The 19,945-nt window shown below is 36.9% G+C and overlaps 1 protein-coding gene across 1 annotated transcript in view; it reads right to left on the reverse strand.

The window, feature by feature from the left end:
* CATSPERE (catsper channel auxiliary subunit epsilon) overlaps positions 1–19,945 on the reverse strand; it is a 205,728-nt gene that overhangs the window by 124,532 nt on the left and 61,251 nt on the right. The window contains exon 8 of the mRNA XM_078076866.1: positions 12,783–12,860. Within this exon, the coding sequence (XP_077932992.1) occupies positions 12,783–12,860 (78 nt within the window). The remainder of the gene's footprint in view (positions 1–12,782; positions 12,861–19,945) is intronic.

Genomic DNA, 19,945 nt, shown 5'->3' on the forward strand with positions numbered 1-19,945 from the left:
AATCTCAGGGTTGTGAGTTCAAGCCCAACATTGGGCTCCATGCTGGGCATGGAGCCTACTTAATTAAAAAAAGAAAAGAAAAGAAAACCCTAAAGACTCCACCAAAACCTAATAGACCTGATAAGTGAATTCAGTAAGGTGTCAGGATACAAAATTGATATACAGAAATTTGTTGCATTTCTATACACTAATAATGAAATAGCAGAAAGAGAAATTAAAAAAACCTCATTTACAACTCCACCAAAAATAATAAAATACCTGGGAATAAACTTAAGCAAGGAGGTGAAAGACCTGTGCTCTTAAAACTATAAAATACTGATGAAAGAAATTGAAGATGACACAAATGATTGGGAAGAGAGTCCATGCTCATGGGGAAGAACAAATATTGTTAAAATGTCTATTCTACCCAAAGCAATCTATAGATTTAATGCAATCCCTATCAAAATACCAACAGCATTTTTCACAGAGCTAGAACAAATAATCCTAAAATTTGTATAGACCCACAAAATACCCCAAATAGCTAAAGCAATCTTGAGAAACAACAAAGCTGGAGGTATCACAATTCCAGATTTCAAGATATATTACAAGCTGTAGTTGTATGGGACTAGCACAAAAATAGACATAATAAATAGTTCAGTGGAATAGAATAGAGAGCCCAGATATAAACCCACAATTATATGATCAATTAATCTATGACAAAGGAGGCAAGAATACACATGGGAGAAAGATAGTCTTTTCAACAAATTGTGTTGGAAAACTGGAAAGCTACCTGCAAAAGAATAAAACTGGACCACTTTCTTACACCACACACAAAAATAAACTCATAATGGATTAAGAACCTAAGTGTGACTTGAAACTACAAAAATCCTAGAAAAGAACACAGGCAGTAATATCTTTGACATTGGCCACAGCAAATTTTTTCCAGATATGTCTCCTGAGGCAAGGGAAATAAAAACAAAAATAAACTATTGAGACTACATCAAAATAAAAACTTCTGCACAACAAATGAAACAATCAACAAAACAAAAAGACAATCTTCTGAATGGGAGAAGATATTTGTAAATGATATATCTGAAAAAGGGTTAGTATCCAAAATATATAAAGAATTTATACAACTCAATACCAAAAACCCCCCAAATAATCAAGTTAAAAATTGGGAAGAAGACATGAACAGATATTTCTGCAAAAAAGACATACAGATGGCCAACAGACACATGAAAAGATCTTTAATATTACTAATCATCAGAGAAATGAAAATCAAAACCATAATGAAATATCACCTCACACCTGTCAGAACAGCTAACATCGAAGAAACAAGTGTTGGTGAGGATGTGGAGAAAAAGAAACTGGTGGACTGTTGGTGGGAGGGCAAACTGGTACAGCCACTGTGGAAAACAGTATTGAGGTTTCTCAAAGAATTAAAGATAGAATTACCATATGATCCAGTAATTCCACTACAGGTATTTACCCAAAGAAAACAAAAATACTAATTTGAAAAGACATATGCATCACTATATTTACTGCAGCATTATTTACAACAGCCAAAATATGGAAGCAGCCCAAGTGTCCATCGATAGATGAATGGATAAAGAAGATGTGGGATATATATACAATGGAATATTGTTCAGCTGTAAAAATGAAGTGAAATCTTGCCTTTTGTGACAACATGGATGGACCTAGAAAGTATAATGCTAAGTGAAATAAGTCAGAGAAAGAAAAATACCATATGATTTCACTCATATGTGGAATTGAAGAAAACAAATGATCTAAGAAAAAAAAGACACAAAAAATCAGACTCTTAACTACAGGGAGCAAACTGGTGATTATCAGAGGGGAGGCGGGTGGGGGAATGGGTGAAATAGGTGAAGGGGATTAAGGAGTGCACTCGTGATAAGCACTGAGTGATGTATAGAATTATTGCACTATATTGTACAGCTGAAACTAATATAACACTGTACATTAATTATAGTTGAATTAAAAAACAAATTTTAAAAAAGAACAGAAATCATAGAAAATATATGTTGTCAGAGTATAATAGAATTAAACCAGAAGTCAGTACAGAAAGGTAACTGAACAATCCCCAAATACTTGGAAATTGACACTTTTAAATAACACATAAGTCAGGGAAGAAGTCTCAAAAGAAATTTAAAAATTGGGCGCCTGGGTGGCTTGGTCGTTGGGTGTCTGCCTTCGGCTCAGGTCGTGGTCCTGGGGTCCTGGGATCGAGTCCCACATCGGGCTCCCTGCTCAGCGGGGAGCCTGCTTCTCCCTCTCCCACTCCCCCTGCTTGTGTTCCTGCTCTCGCTGTCTCTCTCTCTGTCAAATAAATAAATAAAATCTTTAAAAAAAAAAAAAATTTAAAAATTAAAAAAAATTGAACTAAATGGAAATATAATAGCAAATAGAATCCAACAATATATAAAAAGAATTATATACTACGGCCAACTAGAATTCATTCTAGGTATGCAAGACTGGTTCAACTTTCCAAAAATCTATCAGTATAATCCACTACAACAGAGCAAGGAATAAAAATCATATGTGTGAGAGGAAAAAAAAGATGGCGGAGGAATAGGGGAACCTATTCCAATCGGTCCCCTGAATTGAGCTGGATATCTACCAGACCATTCTGAACACCCACGAAATCAGCCTGAGATGTAAGAAGATATGTCTGGATCTCTACAAACAGAATATTGCAGGCAGTTGGTTTTGAGGTCTGAAGCGGGAGCCATGATTCTGCGGGCAGATATCGGAAGATAAATGGAAGGGGGAAGGAGCCCAGGGGATCCTGCACCACCAGATTGCAAAAGCCTCCCTAGCTGGGGATGGGGCTCAGACTCACAGACCGGTAGCGACAGGGAAAGGAGTTTAGGGCAGTCCCCGAGTCTGAAACCCGGAGCAACGGGCCCCGCAGATGAACTGGGGGTGGCTGGCGGTTTTAGAAGCACAAAGGGCAGAGACATGCCCTGATCTGGAGGCGGGGACTGGGAGCGCTGCTGAGGTGCACACAACCCAGGACTGCAGTTTATAACAGCACAGACAGAAACAGAGATAGTGTGGGCTGGAAAGCTCACTGAAGAAAAGACCGATCTCTCTGTTCTGAGGTGGAGGGTTGGAAACGGTCTCTTCTACTCTGACTTTCAGAAGAGACATGGAAAGCCACCATGGAAAGCCACCAGACAACAAAAGCCCCCCCAAACTGGTTTTCACTGAGCCCATCTCCCCCACAGGGGGTAGGGCAACTCTGCCCAAACAGGGTTGCCTGAGTAACAGTGGGGCAGTCCCTCCCCCAGAAGACAGGCTGGGAGAACAAAAGGCCAACAACCCTAAGATCCCTACAAAACAGGTGCATCTTGCTTGGGTTGTGGTCAATAATTTGGACTCTGTACATTCCCTCATCCACCCCTCAACAGAATGACTAGGAGGAGGAACCCCCAAAATAGGAAAGACTCAGAGATTGTGACTTCTGCCACAGATTTACAAATGGATACAGATATAACCAAGATGTTGGAAATGGACTTCAGGGTAACAGTTATGAAGATGATAGCTAGAATGGAGAAATTGATTAATGGCAACATAGAGTCTCTAAGGGCAGAAATGAAAGCTGAACTGGCAGAACTTAAAAATGCTATCAGTGAGGTCCAATCTAATCTAGATACTCTTAACAGTTAAGGTAAACGAGGCAGAAGAACGAATTAGTGACCTAGAAGACAAATTAATAGAAAAGAAGGAAAAAGAGGAGGCCTGGGAAAAACAGCTTATAATCCATGAAAACAGAATTAGAGAAATAAGTGATGCCATGAAATGTTCCAATGTCAGAATTATTGGGATCCCTGAGGGGATGGAGAGAGAGAGAGGACTAGAAGATATATTTGAGCAAATCATGGCTGAGAACTTCCCTAATCTGAGGAATGAAACAAACACTTGTGTCCTAGAGGCAGAGAGGACCCCTCCCAAGATCAAGGAAAACAGACAAATGCCCCAGCATGTAATAGTAAAACTCGCAAATCTTAGAACCAAGGAAACCATCTTAAGGGCAGTTAGGGGGATGAGATTCCTTACGTACAGAGGGAGGAACATCAGAATAATGTCAGACCTATCCACATAGACCTGGTAAGCCAGAAAGGGCTGGCAAGACATATTCAGGGTACTAAATGAGAAGAATATGCAGCCAAGAATACTTTATCCAGCAAGGCTGTTATTTAGAATGGATGGAGAGATACAGAGCTTTCAAGACCAGCAGAAACTGAAAGAATATGTGAGCACTAAGCCGGCCCTGCAAGAAATATTGAAGGGGGTTCTATAAAAGGAGAAAGACCCCAAGAGTGAGATAGAACAGAAATTTGCAGAGACAATCTGTAGAAACAAGGACTTCACGGGCAACATAATGACAATAAATTCATATCTTTCAATAATCACTCTCAACGTGAACAGCCTAAATGCTCCCATAAAATGGCAAAGGGTTGCAGACTGGATAAAAAGACAGGACCCATCCATATGCTGTCTACAAGAGACTCATTTTGAACCTAAAGATACATCCAGACTGAAAGTGAAGGGATGGAGATCCATCTTCCATGCTAACGGACCTCAAAAGAAAGCTGGGGTAGCAATTCTTATAACAGACAAATTAGATTTTAAGCTAAAGACTGTAGTTAGAGACATAGAAGGACACTATATCATTCTTAAAGGGTCTATTCAACAAGAGGATCTAACAATTGTAAATATCTACACCCCTAACATGGGAGCAGCCAACTACATAAGCCAACTGTTAACCAAAATAAAGAGTCATATTGATAATAATACGTTAATTGTAGGACACCTCAATACTCCACTCTCAGCAATAAACAGATCATCCAAGCAGAAAATCAACAAAGAAACAAGAGCTTTGAATGACACACTGGACCAGATGGACCTCATAGATATATACAGAACATTCCACCTTAAAACAACAGAATACTCATTCTTCTTGAGTGCACATGGAACTTTCTCCAGAATAGACCACATACTGGGTCACAAATCAGGTCTCAACTGATACCAAAAGACTGAGATTATTCCCTGCATATTCTCAGACCATAATGCTTTGAAACTGGAACTCAATCACAAGAAAAAAAATTGGAAGAAATTCAAACACTTGGAAGCTAAAGACCACTCTGCTCAAGAATGTTTGGGTCAACATGAAATCAAAGAAGAACTTAAAGAATTCATGGAAGCCAATGAGAATGAAAACACATCGGTCCAAAACCTATGGGATACTGCAAAGGTGGTCTTAAGGGGGAAATACATAGCCATCCAAGCCTCACTCAAAAGCAGAAAAATCCCGAATTCACCAACTAACTTCACACCTTAAAGAACTGGAGAAAAAGCAACAAATGATGCCTAAGCCACACATTAGAAGAGAAATAATTAAGAGTAGAGCAGAGATCAATGAACTAGAAACCAGAAACACAGTAGATCAGATCAACGAAACTAGAAGCTGGTTCTTTGAAAGAATTAATAAGATTGATAAACCACTGGCCAGACTTATCCAAAAGAAAAGAGAAAGGACCCACCCAAATTAATAAAATTATGAATGAAAGGGGAGAGATCATGACTAACACCAAGGAAATAGAAACAATTATTAGAAATTATTATCAGCAACTATATGCCAATAAATTAAGCAACCTGGAAGAAATGGATGCCTTCCGGGAAACCTATAAAGTCTCAAGACTAAAACAGGAAGACACTGACAACCTGAATAAGCCAATAACTAGAAACAAGATTGAAGCAGTAATCAAAAACCTCCCAAAAAACAAGAGTCCAGGGCCTGATGGATTCCCTGGGGAATTCTACCAAACATTCAAAGAAGAAATAATACCTACTCTCCTGAAGCTGTTTCAAAAAATAGAAACAGAAGGAAAGCTTCCAGACTCATTCTATGAGGCCAACATTACCTTAATCCCCAAACCAGGCAAAGACCCCATCAAAAAGGAGAATTTCAGACCGATATCCCTGATGAATATGGATTCCAAAATCCTCAACAAAATCCTAGCTAATAGGATCCAACAATACATTAAAAGGATCATCCACCATAACCAAGTGGGATTTATCCCAGGGATTCAAGGGTGGTTCAACATTTGCAAATCAATTAATGTGATAGAACACATTAATAAGAGGAGAGAGAAGAACCATATGGTCCTCTCAATTGATGCAGAAAAAGCATTTGACAAAATACAGCATTCTTTCCTGATTAAAACTCTTCAGAGTATAGGGATAGAGGGAACATTCCTCAATTTCATAAAATCCATCTATGATAAACCCACAGCGAATATCATCCTCAATGGGGAAAAGCTGAGAGCCTTTCCCTTAAGATCAGGAACACGACAAGGATGCCCACTCTTGCCACTATTGTTCAACATAGTACTAGAAGTCCTAGCAACAGCAATCAGACAACAAAAAGAAATAAAAGGTATTCAAGTTGGCAAAGAAGAAGTCAAACTCTCTCTTTGCAGATGACATGATACTTCATGTGGAAAATCCAAAAGACTCCACCCCAAAATTACTAGAACTCATCCAGCAATTCAGTAATGTGGCGGTATACAAAATCAATGCACAGAAATCAGTTGTTTTCTTATACACTAACAATGCAACTGTAGAAAGAGAAATTAGAGAATTGATTCCATTTACAATAGCATGAAAAACAATAAGATACCTCGGAATAAACCTAACCAAAGAGGTAAAGGATCTATACTCTAGGAACTACAGAACACTCATGAATGAAATTGAAGAAGACACAAAAAGATGGAAAAATATTCCATGCTCATGGATTAGATGAATAAATATTGTTAAAATGTCTATGCTGCCCAGAGCAATCTATTCCTTCAATGCCATCCGGATCAAAATTCCAATGACATTTTTCAAAGTGCTGGAACAAACAATCCTAAAAGTTGTATGGAATCAGAAAAGACCCCAAATCGCCAAGGAAATGTCAAAAAAGAAAAACAAAGCTGGGGGTACCACATTGCCTGATTTCAAGCTATATTACAAAGCAGTGATCACCAAGACAGCATGGTACCAGCACAAAAACAGAAATATAGACCAATGGAATGAATAGAGAGCCCAGATATGGACCCTCAACTCTATGGTCAAATAATCTTCGACAAAGCAGGAAAAAATATGCAATGGAAAAGAGACAGTCTCTTCAATAAATGGTGCTGGGAAAATCGGACAGCTATATACAGAAGAATGAAACTCGATCATTCTCTAACACCATACACAAAGATAAACTCAAAATGGATGAAAGACCTCAATGTGAGACAGGAATCCATCAAAATCCTGCAGGAGAACATAGGCAGTAACCTCTTTGAAATCGGCCACAACAACTTCTTTCAAGATACATCTCCAAAGTGAAACAAAAGGGAAAATGAATTTTTGGGACCTCATCAAGATAAAAAGCTTCTGCATAGCAAAGGAAACAGTCAACAAAACAAAGAGGCAGCCAACAGAATAGGAGAAGATATTTGCAAATGACACTACAGACAAGGCTGATATCGAAGATCTATAGAGAACTTCTCAAACTCAACACCCAAAAAACAAATAATCAAGTCAAAAAATGGGCAGAAGACATGAACAGACACTTTTCAAAAGAAGACATACAAATGGCTAACAGACACATGAAAAAATGTTCATCATCATTAGCCATCAGGGAAATTCAAATCAAAACCACATTAAGATACCACCTTACACCAGCTAGAATGGCAAAAATTGACAAGGCAAGAAACAACAAATGTTGGAGAGGTTGTGGAGAAAGGGGAACCTTCTTACACTGTTGGTGGGAAGGCAAGTTAATACAGCCACTTTGGAAAACAGTGTGGATGTTCCTCAAAAAAATTAAAAATAGAGCTACCCTATGACCCAGCAATTGCACTCCTGGGTATTTACCCCAAAGACACAGGCGTAGTGAAAAAAAGGACCATATGCACCTCAATGTTCATAGCAGCAGTGTCCGCAATAGCCAAACTGTGGAAAGAGCCAAGATGCCCTTCAATAGGTGAATGGATAAAGAAGATGTGGTCCATATATACAATGGAATATTACTCAGCCATCAGAAAGGATGAATACCCAACTTTTACATTAACATGGATGGGAGTGAAGGGCATTATGCTAAGTGAAATGAGTCAAGCAGAGAAAGACAATTATCATATGGTTTCACTCATATGTGGAACATAAAGAATAGTGCGGAGCACCATAGGGGAAGGGAGGGAAAACTGAATGGGAAGAAATCAGAGAGGGAGACAAACCATGAAAGACTCTGGACTCCGGGAAACAAACTGAGGGTTACAGAAGGGAGGGGGGTGGGGGATGGGATAACAGGGTGATGGATATTAAGGATATTATGCTAAATGAAGTAAGTCAAGCAGAGAAAGTCAATTATCATATGGTTTCACTTATTTGTGGAACATAAGGAATAGCATGGAGGACATTAGGAGAAGGAAGGGAAAAATGAAGGAAGGGGGAAATCGGAGGGGGAGACGACCATGAGCGACTATGGACTCCGAGAAACAATCTGAGGGTTTTAGAGGGGATGGGGGTGAGGGGATGGGTTAGCCCGATGATGAGTATTAAGGAGGGCATGTACTGCATGGAGCACTGGGTGTTATATGAAAACAATGAATCATGGAACACTATATCAAAAACTAATGATGTACTGTATGGTGACTAACATAACATAATAAAATAAAATAAAAATAAAATCCAAAAAAAGAAATCATATGTGCACAGCAAAGGAAGTCAAAATGAAAAACAAAATGAAAAGGCAACCTACAGAGTGGGAGAAAATATTTGCAAATCACGTATCTGTTAAGGGGGTAATATCCAAAATGTATAAAAACCCATGCAACTCAATAGCAAAAAAACTAGCAATCCACTTAAAAATGGGCAGAAGATCTGAATAGACTTTTTCCCAAAGAAGGTATACAGATAGCCAGCAGGTAAATGAAAAGATGCCTCACCTTACACCTGTCAGAATGGCTAAAATAAAAAAGATAATAACAAGTGTTGGTAAGGATGTGGAGAAAAAGGAACTCTTGTGCACTGTTGGTGGGAATATAAATGTCCATTGCTGCAGCCACTGTGGAAAACAGTATGGAGGTTCCTCAAAAACTTAAAAAAAGAAATACTGCATGATGCAATAATTCCACTACTCAATATTTATCCAAAGAAAATGGAAACAGTAATCCAAAAAGATCCATGCACCCCTATGTTTATTGCAGCATTATTTACAATAGCCAAGATATAGAAGCAATCTGTCTATCAGAGGATGAAAGGACAAAGAAGTTGTGGTATTTATATACAATGGAATATTATTTGACCATAAAAAAGAAGGAAATGTTGGGGTGCCTGGGTGGCTCAGTCGTTAAGCACCTGCCTTCGGCTCAGGTCATGATCTCAGGGTCCTGGGATCGAGCCCCACATCGGGCTCCCTGCTCAGCGGGAAGCCTGCTTCTCCCTCTCCCACTCCCCCTGCTTGTGTTCCCTCTCTTGCGTGCCTCTCTCTGTCAAATAAATAAATAAAATCTTAAAAAAAAAAAAAAAAGAAGGAAATGTCTCCATTTGCAACAACATGGATGGACCTTGAGGGCATTATGATAAGTGAAATAAGTCAGACAAGGAAAGACAAATACTGTATGATATGCTTGTATGTGGAATCTAAAAGAAGCTGAACTCATAGAAACAGAGTACAATGGTGTTTGCAGGGTCTGAGGGGGTGAGCAAAATGGGGACATGGTGGTCAAAGGGTACAAACTTCCAGTTATAAGATGAATAAATTCTGGGAATTGAATGAATAGCATGGTGAACATAGTTAACGATGCAGTATTAAATACTTGAAAGTTGATAAGAGGATAAATCTTAAATAACCCTACCACAGAAAAGAAATTGTAATTATGTGAGGTGATAAAGGTGTTAAAAAATGCTACTGTGTGGGCGCCTGGGTGGCTCAGTTGGTTAAGCGACTGCCTTCGGCTCAGGTCATGATCCTGGAGTTGCTGGATCGAGTCCCACATCGGGCTCCCTGCTCGGCAGGGAGTCTGCTTCGTCCTCTGACCCTCCCCCCTCTCATGTGTTCTCTCTCTCTCATTCTCTCTCTCTCAAATAAATAAATAAAATCTTTAAAAAAAAATGCTACTGTGGTAACCATTTCATAATATATAAGTGTATCAAATCAGCAGTGTACATCTAAACTTATACAATATTATATATCATTTGCATCTCAATAAAGCTGAACAAAAAGAAACCAACACTCATTACAAACAAAACAAAACAAAACATAAACCAACCCAAAATTCATCAATGGCAGAATGGATAAAAAATGTATAGTATGTTGAAATGATGAAATGTCATACAGGAACAAAAATGAATAAACTATAGGTACATTATAACACAAATAAATCTTATATAAAGTAGATCCCCCAAAAAGGAATATGCACAGTGTATATAAAACATGATTCCATTTATATAAAGCAGAAAAATAAACCCAAAACCTACTAAACTGCATTGTTTAGGAATCATGAGGCAAAATAAAAATAAAAGCAGAGCAATTATTACTGTAAAATTCAGAATAATGGTTACCTTTAGAGGGAACAAAGGGATTATATCCATCAAGTACTTCTAAGATGGAGGGAGAAATTATGTCCATGCAGGTGGCACATATGGCGACCTTCTGTACTATTTTTAGTGTTTTACTTCTTGATAGTGGTTATATGGCTAATTATTATTCATTAAACTGTATCCTAAACTTTTATGCTTTTTTCTTTATGATGTAATTCACAGTTAAAATGGTCAAGAAAAAACCTCAAAATAAAACCCTGAACTTTTTAATACTTTTTAACTAAATTGTACCAGTAAGTTATTCTGTACCCTACCCCTGAGCTATACCCGACGGTTGGTCCTCTTTTCCCTGGTGTGGGTGCTGGGCATAGGGTAAGGCTCATAGAGGAAGTTAATGAGAGACAGGGATGGGTTGAGTTTCAAAGAGGTAATAAAACACAGGAATGAGTTAAAGATAAGGGAATATTTAGAGTTCAAAGTCAGAGGTGGTTCAGGAAGAGAATGAAGAGTAAAGGGTGGGATTATGATTTGAATGCCTGTCAGTCACATTACATGTTGGCTGATAAAAACGCAAACAGAGAATTTACATTTATTTTACCAGAGCTGTTTTGTTGATGATTTATCAAAACTGTAGCATTAAAATAATGCCCTCAAACTACTCATATGAAAAAATCCTGATTTGGTCAAGGCAAGCATCTTAGAGGGCAGTGATACCTGACTCGAGACGGAAAACATGAGAAGATGAACATAGGGAATGAGCAGTTACCATAGAGGGAACAGCATAAGCAAAGACTCAGAGCCATGGAACAGCAGGTGTGTGCAAGGAAACAGCAGAGTGCTGTTGCTGGAGGTAGGACACGTGGAGAGCTGAGGCCAGAGAAGGGTGGCAGAGACAGAATATTCCAGGGCTTTGTGTGCCATGTTAAGAGTCAAGAGTCTGCTGTTGGTAACCAAGAGCATAGAAAGGTTTTATGGGAATGACATGGTAGTGAATAAACATGAAATTTAAAAAAAGCAAAGTATTAGGTATGCATGGACAAAATAATGTTAAAATGCACATATTTTCACTTAGAAAGATTAGAAATTAAGTAACAGTAATGCTTAAAGTGTTTAATTACAATTGATTAATTTTATTCCCTCTAAAGCCACTTCCAAATAAAACAGTTAATTGATAGGTTGTCATTCTGCTTTATCAGTCCATCTCTTGTGAATTTCATTACCAAGAGGCATGTAACATGCTTTTCAAAAATCAGATCTTCACTCATTAGTCATATGAGATTAAAACTGCTCATTTTATATTTCTCTTCAATACACTTTAATTGTAACAGAAGACAGAACTTAAATCTTGAAAGAGGTAAATTTGTAACAAATAAGAGAATAGACTTACATATATTCCTTGAATTATAATGGGATATGTCAAAAATGCATTCAATGCGCCCAACCTACCAAACACCATAGCTTAGCGTAGCCTACCTTAAATGTGCTCAAAACACTTACATTAGCCTACAGTTAGGCAAAATCATCTAACACAAGGTCTATTTTATGATAAATTGTTAAATATCTCCTGTGAATCATTGAATACTGTACTGAAAGTGAAAACAACGGTTGTATGGGTTCAGAAGAGTTTAAGTGTACTGATTTACTCTTGTGATCACTGCTGCCCCCCAGCGTCACGCGATGGTATCATACCACATATTGCTAGTCCGCTAGTCTGGGGAAAAAAAGGCCCAAGTTCAGAGTACAGTTTCTATAGAATGCATATCACTTTCGCACTATGGTAAAGTTGAAAAACTATAAGTCAAGCCACCATAAATTGAAAATCTGTATTTATCCGCTGCGCTGCACCTTTAGGAAATTCACTAGTCTCCAAGTGGTAAAGGATTCAGTAAGGGACTGGACAGATTTTTGAAGGATGGTTTTACGATAGATGCACAGGAATATCTTTAAAGCACTTTGAAGGTTAGCATCTTCATGAATAATGCAGTTCATAGAAATTACAGACAATGCTCAGTAGAATTCAAGAGAAAGATTTATAACTGTGGAGATTGAGCAGTAGCTCAAAATCACTACAATGGCTAAAGATAATGGACAATTAAGGTGTATTTAGTTAGTTCTGGAATGCTTAAAATATATTATTCAGAGCCCTTAAAAAGGAAACAGCATATTATTTTATTTGTGATAATAGCAATGTTTCCACCTACTAGTGAAGGTTCATTTGCATTCCACAGCAACTCATTGGGGTCTGCATTTTCTGGATCATATATCCATATAACAGCAACCTACAAAATAAAAAGTGTTTGCATTTCTTTACATTTTGGACAAATTTCATTTTTGTGGCAAAACACAACCATAAAAATGTTTTTATTAATTTAAAATTTTTTGATTATCCCATTAAAAATATCAAAAGTGTTATGTGTTTTTAACAAGTGAAATAGACCAAAGACCTATGAAGGAAGAGTTAAGATCTGTCTACACTCCTGCGGTAACTAATTTTAAAACTCTGTGTGAATGTGTATGTCTCTTTCTCTACAATCATAATTAGACACAGCAACCCCTCACCCCTGCACTTTTTACAAAAATGAAATCACATGATGCATGTTATCCCTAACTCGCCTTTGTTACTTAGACGCCATGGCCATTTCAATAGATGCAGATCTAATTTTTTTTCTTTCTTGTTAATTTTTTTCTTGAATAGACAATTTATTCACATAGTTAAAAAAATTATATTAAAAATAAAGTGAAAATTGTCTCTCCCACTCTGTACTCCATCTGCACCCCACCAAGTATCTACTACTAGTAAGTTTTCTTGTTTATATTTCTGTAAAATTTTTGTGCATAACTAAGACGTTATTTTTTCTTTGTATATAAATGTAAGTATGCTAAACACATTTTTCAAACATTATATTCTTCACTTAAAGTTATATTTTAGAGATCTTTACATATTCTCATTAATTTTTCTACTGCTTATTATTCCAAATTACGGAGGAATCATAAGTAACTAGTAACTTACTAATAAACATTCGTTCTCCATGAGAGATGATGGACTCTGAAAAACAGGCTGAGGGTTCTAGAGGGGAGGGGGGTGGGAGGATGGGTTAGCCTGGTGATGGGTATTAAAGAGGGCACGTTCTGCATGGAGCACTGGGTGTTATGCACCAACAATGAATCATGGGACACTACATCTAAAACTAATGATGTAATGTATGGTGATTAACATAACAATAAAAAATTAAAAAAAAATCCGTTCTCAATCCTTTGCCATTATGATCAATGCTATAGTGAGCAAATTTGCATATGTATTATTTTGTACCTTGGACTATACCTAAAAGTGTAACTGTTGAGGCATAAAGTATATGCACTTGTAATTTTCATAGATACTGCTAAATTGTTCTCATAGCAGCTCCACTCATACTGTCACGCCAGCAGTGTATGAGATTTCTTCTTTCCTCACAGCCTTCCCAGCATAGTGTGTTGTCACATTTATAATTTGCCAGTCTGATGGGTGAAAAATGGTACTTTGATGCAGTTTTAACCTGACTCTCTTTTATTATAAAAAAAATTTGAGCATCTTTCCATATGTTCAAGTTCCACTTGTATTTCCTGTCTTGTGAACTATTTGTTCATTTCCTTTACCTATTTTCCATTTTTCTATTGGGTTGTTAGTCTTTTATTTATTAATTTGGGGAAGTTCTTTAAGAACTTCTACATCTATATGTTTTGTATCTTGATCTGTGTTTTGGTTAGGTGGTTTTACACACACACATATACACATATATGAAGATTTTATTCCTTTTATAATTATATGACATTCCTACTTATCCTATTTCACCTGTTTGCCTTAATTCTATATTGTCCTTATATATTTCTGCCCTCCCTCCCTTCTTTCCTTCCTTCCTTCCATGCTTTTTATAGCAGGGTTTTATTTCACCTTTATATTCCCTTTACCTATTAAGCCTCTCTCAATCTATGTAACTTGATTTAAACAACTAGTATGTATCCTTCCTTATTTTTCTCCACACTATATGTTTGCAGACATGTACAGAAATACATATTTACATTTATTTATTTTTAAAAAGAGGCATTTTAAGGGTTTTAAAAACAAAATTGAGTCATATTATACACACTTCCAATATTCTCTTTCTCATGCAAGTATATACATCATTGAAATTCTGCAGTGTCAACTCTTATAAGGCCTGAATAACATTCTACAGGTGTACGATATAGTAATTCAATAGTTCCATACATCACCCAGTGTCCCTCATTCAACAAAATTTGAGAGTGGCTCTTGCTACAGGTTCTGTGTCTTTCTTGTTGAATTTATTTATATTTTATAGTCTTTATTGCTATTATAAATTTGTAATATTGTACTTTTTTGTGTCTTATTACTTACACTATTATGTTCAAGACAATGTTAAATAATAATGATGATACTGAGCACATCTGTCCAGTTCCTGATTTTAGTTGAATCAGAAGTATTTTATAATTTATAATAATTATTTATAGTTATTTGAAAAGTCAATGTTTTTTATTAAAATCAAGTGGTTCCCTTCTAAACTTATTTTGCTTGGTGTTTTCATTAGGAATGTTTATTCAATTTTTAAATTTACTATGTGATCATTTATTTTCATCTTTATTGTGTTGATGGAATGAATATTGTTGTCAGCTTTCTTGGTATCGAACCAATGTTGCATTCTGGAAGATACTGGCCCTTTTCAATGTATTCTTTTAATATATTGCTGGATTCCATTTGCTAATATTTGTGTAGAATTTTTGCACCTATATATACAAGCATATTTGTCTACACTTCCCTCCCTCCCTTCCTAACTTTCTGTTTGCCCGCTTTTGGTTTTAAAGTAGTGTTGGATTCAGGAAATAAATTGAGGGAACTTTCTATCTTCTTTATGATCAGGTGAGACTACATTGTTAAGCACAGATGATATCATTATTACCCTCTTTGTAGATTTTTTTATTATCATGAAATAATTTCCCTCTTCATGTCTTTGAAAGTTTTTGGGCTTCACGTATCTTTTATTTGACATTCATATCGTCACTCCAGTTTCCTTTTTTAGAAAACATTTTATTTATTTATTTGATACAGAGAGAGAGAGCACAAGCAGGGGGATAAGCAGGCAGAGCAAGAAGGAGAAGCAGGCACCCCCCTGAGCAGAGAGCCCAACGTGGGACTCGATCCTGAGATCATGACCAGAAACGAAGGCAGACGCCCAACCAACTGAGCCACTGGGGCCCCTCCCCAGTTTCCTTTTGATAGTATTAGCCTGTTTGCATCATTTTCTTTCCAAATTTTTTGTTACTCTTTAACTATGTAACTTTTATTAAAATCAGATTTCTGGAGTTTCTGTCATTTAATGGGTGAATTTAATCCAATCACAATTTTGATTACTAATTTAATTTAAATGATTTTGAAAATCTTATTTTTGTGTCCCTATATTCTATGCTTATTTTTTCTTTATTTCGTGTTTCATTACCTTCTACTAAACTGTTAGCATTTTAAAATTTCTTCTTCCAGAACTCTACTTTTTAGAAATTTTAGAAATTACATATTTATTTCTATTACTTTAATGGATAGTCTTACATTTTACATGCATATTTACTGTAGGCTAAAGTTAATCCAGTATCCCTATCCTGAATGCTTGTAAGGACCTTAAATAATTTCAAACCCAAATCCCCCTTCATTTTCACTCTTTATTGGCTAGCTTTTTAATTTTATTTTGTTTTTAAAAAAAACATTATTGAAAAGTTTTGATTGTCAATGTTTATTTAAATTTATTAGCATATTATATAGTTCATTTGTTCACCATTACTCAGATACACATATCTGAGTATTCATGTCTTCAATTGTGAAGAATTCTCCATGATCATCTCTTTCGGTATTATGTCCAATTCATTTTATTCCCTTTTTGGAACTCCTATTATATGACATGATATATGCAGTATGATAAACTGTCTCCGTCTATCCTCTATGCCTCTTAACTCTTTAGATATTTTCCATATCTTCATTTTTATGCACTGCATTCTGCATGATTCCTATTCCAAATCACTGATTCTGTAATTTTCTCAACTGTGTCTGGTCTTCTATTGAAACTGCTACTGAACTTTTATTTTTAGATGCCTATTTTTTCATTTCAAGACATTTTAGTGAGAGGTTTTTCAATTTCTGAATGCTATATAATTGTTTTTTTATTTCAATTCCTTCTGTTATTCCTTTGAATACTTTAAATATGGATTTAGTAGTCTTTCAGATGGTTCTCATTTCTAGCTTTCAATAGTACGAACTTTCTCCATTTTTATGTTATCTATTCCAGACTGGTTTTTTTTTGTGTGTGTGTGTGTGGTTTATACCTTTTACTTTGAGGTTATTTTCAGAGGGTTTGTTTTCTATGAGAATCTTAATACACTCTGGGTTATGGAAATGAGTTTTGCAGTCAGATTTTCTCTGATTCTTTCCTTTCTCTTTTTCAGGGTTTGCTGATTTTCTTTAGTGATATGTTTGGATTTCTTTCTCTTTATTCTTTGTATATTTATTAGTGGTTTTTGATTTCTGGTTTCCATCAGGTTTATATAAAACCTCTTCTTCATGTAACAATCTATATTAAGTTCATGGTCATTAAAGTTTGAACCCATTCTTTACTCTCTTCCTCCCCACATTTTCAATATATGTTGTTATATTTCACATACTTTTGTGAATTCCTTGACTGTTTTTTTTTACAGAAATATTCATTTTTACTGCTTTTGTGATTCCTACCTTTATACTGTCACTTTTGGCCTTTCCTTTCCACCCAAACTGTCCCCTTTAATATTTCATGCAGGGCTGGTTTAGTGATAGTGAACTCCTTTAGTTTTTGCTTGTCTGGGAAATTCTTTATCTCTTCTCCTTTTCTGAATGATAACCTTGCTGGATAGGGTATTCTCAACTGCAGATTTTTCCCATTCAGCACTTTGAGTGTATCATACCACTTCCATCTGGCTTGGAACATTTCTGTTGAAAAATCTCCTGCTAGCCTTATCGATTTTCCCTGGTAAGTTACTTTCTTCTTTTGTCTTGCTGCTTTAAATATTTTTTCTTTATCACTATATTTTGCCAATTTAATTACAATATGTCTTGGTGTGTGTCTGCTTTTGTTGATATTGATCAGGGTTCTCTGTGTCTCCTGGATCTGGATATCTGTTTATTTCCCCAGATTAGGGAAGTTTTCAGCTATTATTTCTTCAAATAAATTTTCTGACCCCTTTTCTCTCTCTTCTTCTCCTGGGATTTCTATAATATGAATGTTATTATGTTTTATGGAGTCACTGAGTTCCCTAACTCTATTCTTGTTTTGCATAATTCTTTTTTATCTCATGTTCAGTTTGATTATTTCACATCATTCTTTCTTCTGGGTTACTAGTTCATTCCTCTCCTTCTTCCAACCTCTGTTCATTCCACGAAGCATGTTTCTCATTTTCTTTATTGTGTCCTTTATCTCTGCTATATTATTCCTTACCTCTGTGTTAAGGGTCTCACTCATGTCTTCTACTCTTCTCAGGTCCAGTGAGTATCCTTATGATCAATGCTTTAAATTCTCTACTAAGGCATGTTACTTATATCTGTTTCACTTAGATCTCTGGCTGTGGCCTTGTCCTGTTCTTTCATTTGAGATAAATTTCTCTGTCTTCTCATTTTGTCTACATCTCTGTGTTAGGAACATTAGCTATGTCTCCTGTTCTTGAGGGTAATGGCCTTATGAAGAAGAGGTCCTGTAGTGCCCTGCCATATACTGTCCCCTGTTCCCCAGGACCTGGTGCTTCTGGGAATGTCTCCAATGTGTGTTGCCTGTACTCTGCTGTTTTGTCCTGGCTGCTTTATCCTTCAGGCCAGTTATCTGCAGAGTCTCTCTTTGCCTGTTGTAGGCAGTGTTTGGTCCCTGGCTTTAACATGGCATGTTTTAACCAGGTATGCTTTGGTCTGATTGTGATATGAATCTGTTGCCACTGCTGGCAGAACAGAGGCTTTGCAAAACTCCCACAGTGGGATGTGTGGTGTGAGCAGGGGCTGTTTGGGCGGTCTTCTAGGGGAGGTGGCCTGCTGCACTGGGACTGGGCAAGTATGGTTCAAATGGGTGGTTCCACTGGAGTGTGTATCAGGGGTTGGGTTTGGTATACACAAGTTAGTTAGCGAATGTCGGCACTGCACTGGTTCCTGCAGGGAGCCCTGTGCTTGTGCTGAGGGTCAGGGGAGGGAAGTGGTTCTGGCCAATTCTTTTGTTCCCAGAGGTGTCTCTCCATGAATGCTGCCTCTCTGGGACTCATAAATGAGCGAGTAACCTTCCCAATGTGTGCTGCAGGTGCTCTTCCAATCACTGTTTCCATGCTGTATGTCTGCTAGTTCTTTGCCTGACTTCTCCCCAAGAGCAGTGCAGTACCCCCTGGGCTGTATCCCAGTCAAGCTCACTGACTTTCAAAACTCCAGGCTTTAAACCCCACTGGTTGCAAGAACTCACAAAATTCAGCCCCTCTCACTTTCCAAGCCAACTGGTATGGGGATTCATTTTTCCTGTGTGCTCCCCTCTGTGCTAGTCTATCTCTCACCCTTCCCTCCCTTCCACAGTGGCCATGATCTGTTTCTCTCCCAAACTGCATCTCTGCACTTCCTACCTTCTTCAGTGTGGCTTCTTTTCTACCTGTAGTTCTGGAGTTTATTCTGCTAGTCTTCAGGTCAACTTCTGGTGCATTTAGAATAATTTGATAGTATCTAGTTGTATTCATGGAAAGAGGCAAGCCTAGGGTCCTCCTACTCCACTGCCATCTTCCATCCTTGGACCAGATTTTTTTTAAATTTAAATTCAATTAGCCAACATATAGTACATCATTAGTTTCACATGTAGAGTTCAATAATTCATCAGTTGTGTATAACACTTAGTGCTCATCACATCACCTTCATCACACCCACATCACATCACCTCCTTAATACCTGTCAACCAATTACCCCATCCCCCCATCCACCTCCCCTCCAGCAACCCTCAGTTTGTTTCCTATAGTTAAGAGTCTGTGGACCAGATGTTAAAACCTTTTGATCTCAAGACCCCTTCATAGCCTTAAAAATTATTGAGAATCTCACAGAGCTTTTGTTTTATGTGGGTTAGATCTATCAATATTTACCCTGTTACCATGTAACAAATTAAAACTGAGAAGATTTGAAGATATTTATTAATTTATTTTAAAAACTATAATAAACCAATAAATGTTAACATGATATATATTTTTATGAAAAATAACTATTTTCCAAAACAAAAAAAATTAGAAAAATTGTTTTACATTTTACATTACAAAATGTCTTTAATATCTGTCTTAATAGGAGAAAGCTGAA

The sequence above is a fragment of the Halichoerus grypus genome, chromosome 7 (genome assembly GCF_964656455.1).
Source record: "Halichoerus grypus chromosome 7, mHalGry1.hap1.1, whole genome shotgun sequence".
NCBI lineage: Eukaryota > Metazoa > Chordata > Mammalia > Carnivora > Phocidae > Halichoerus > Halichoerus grypus.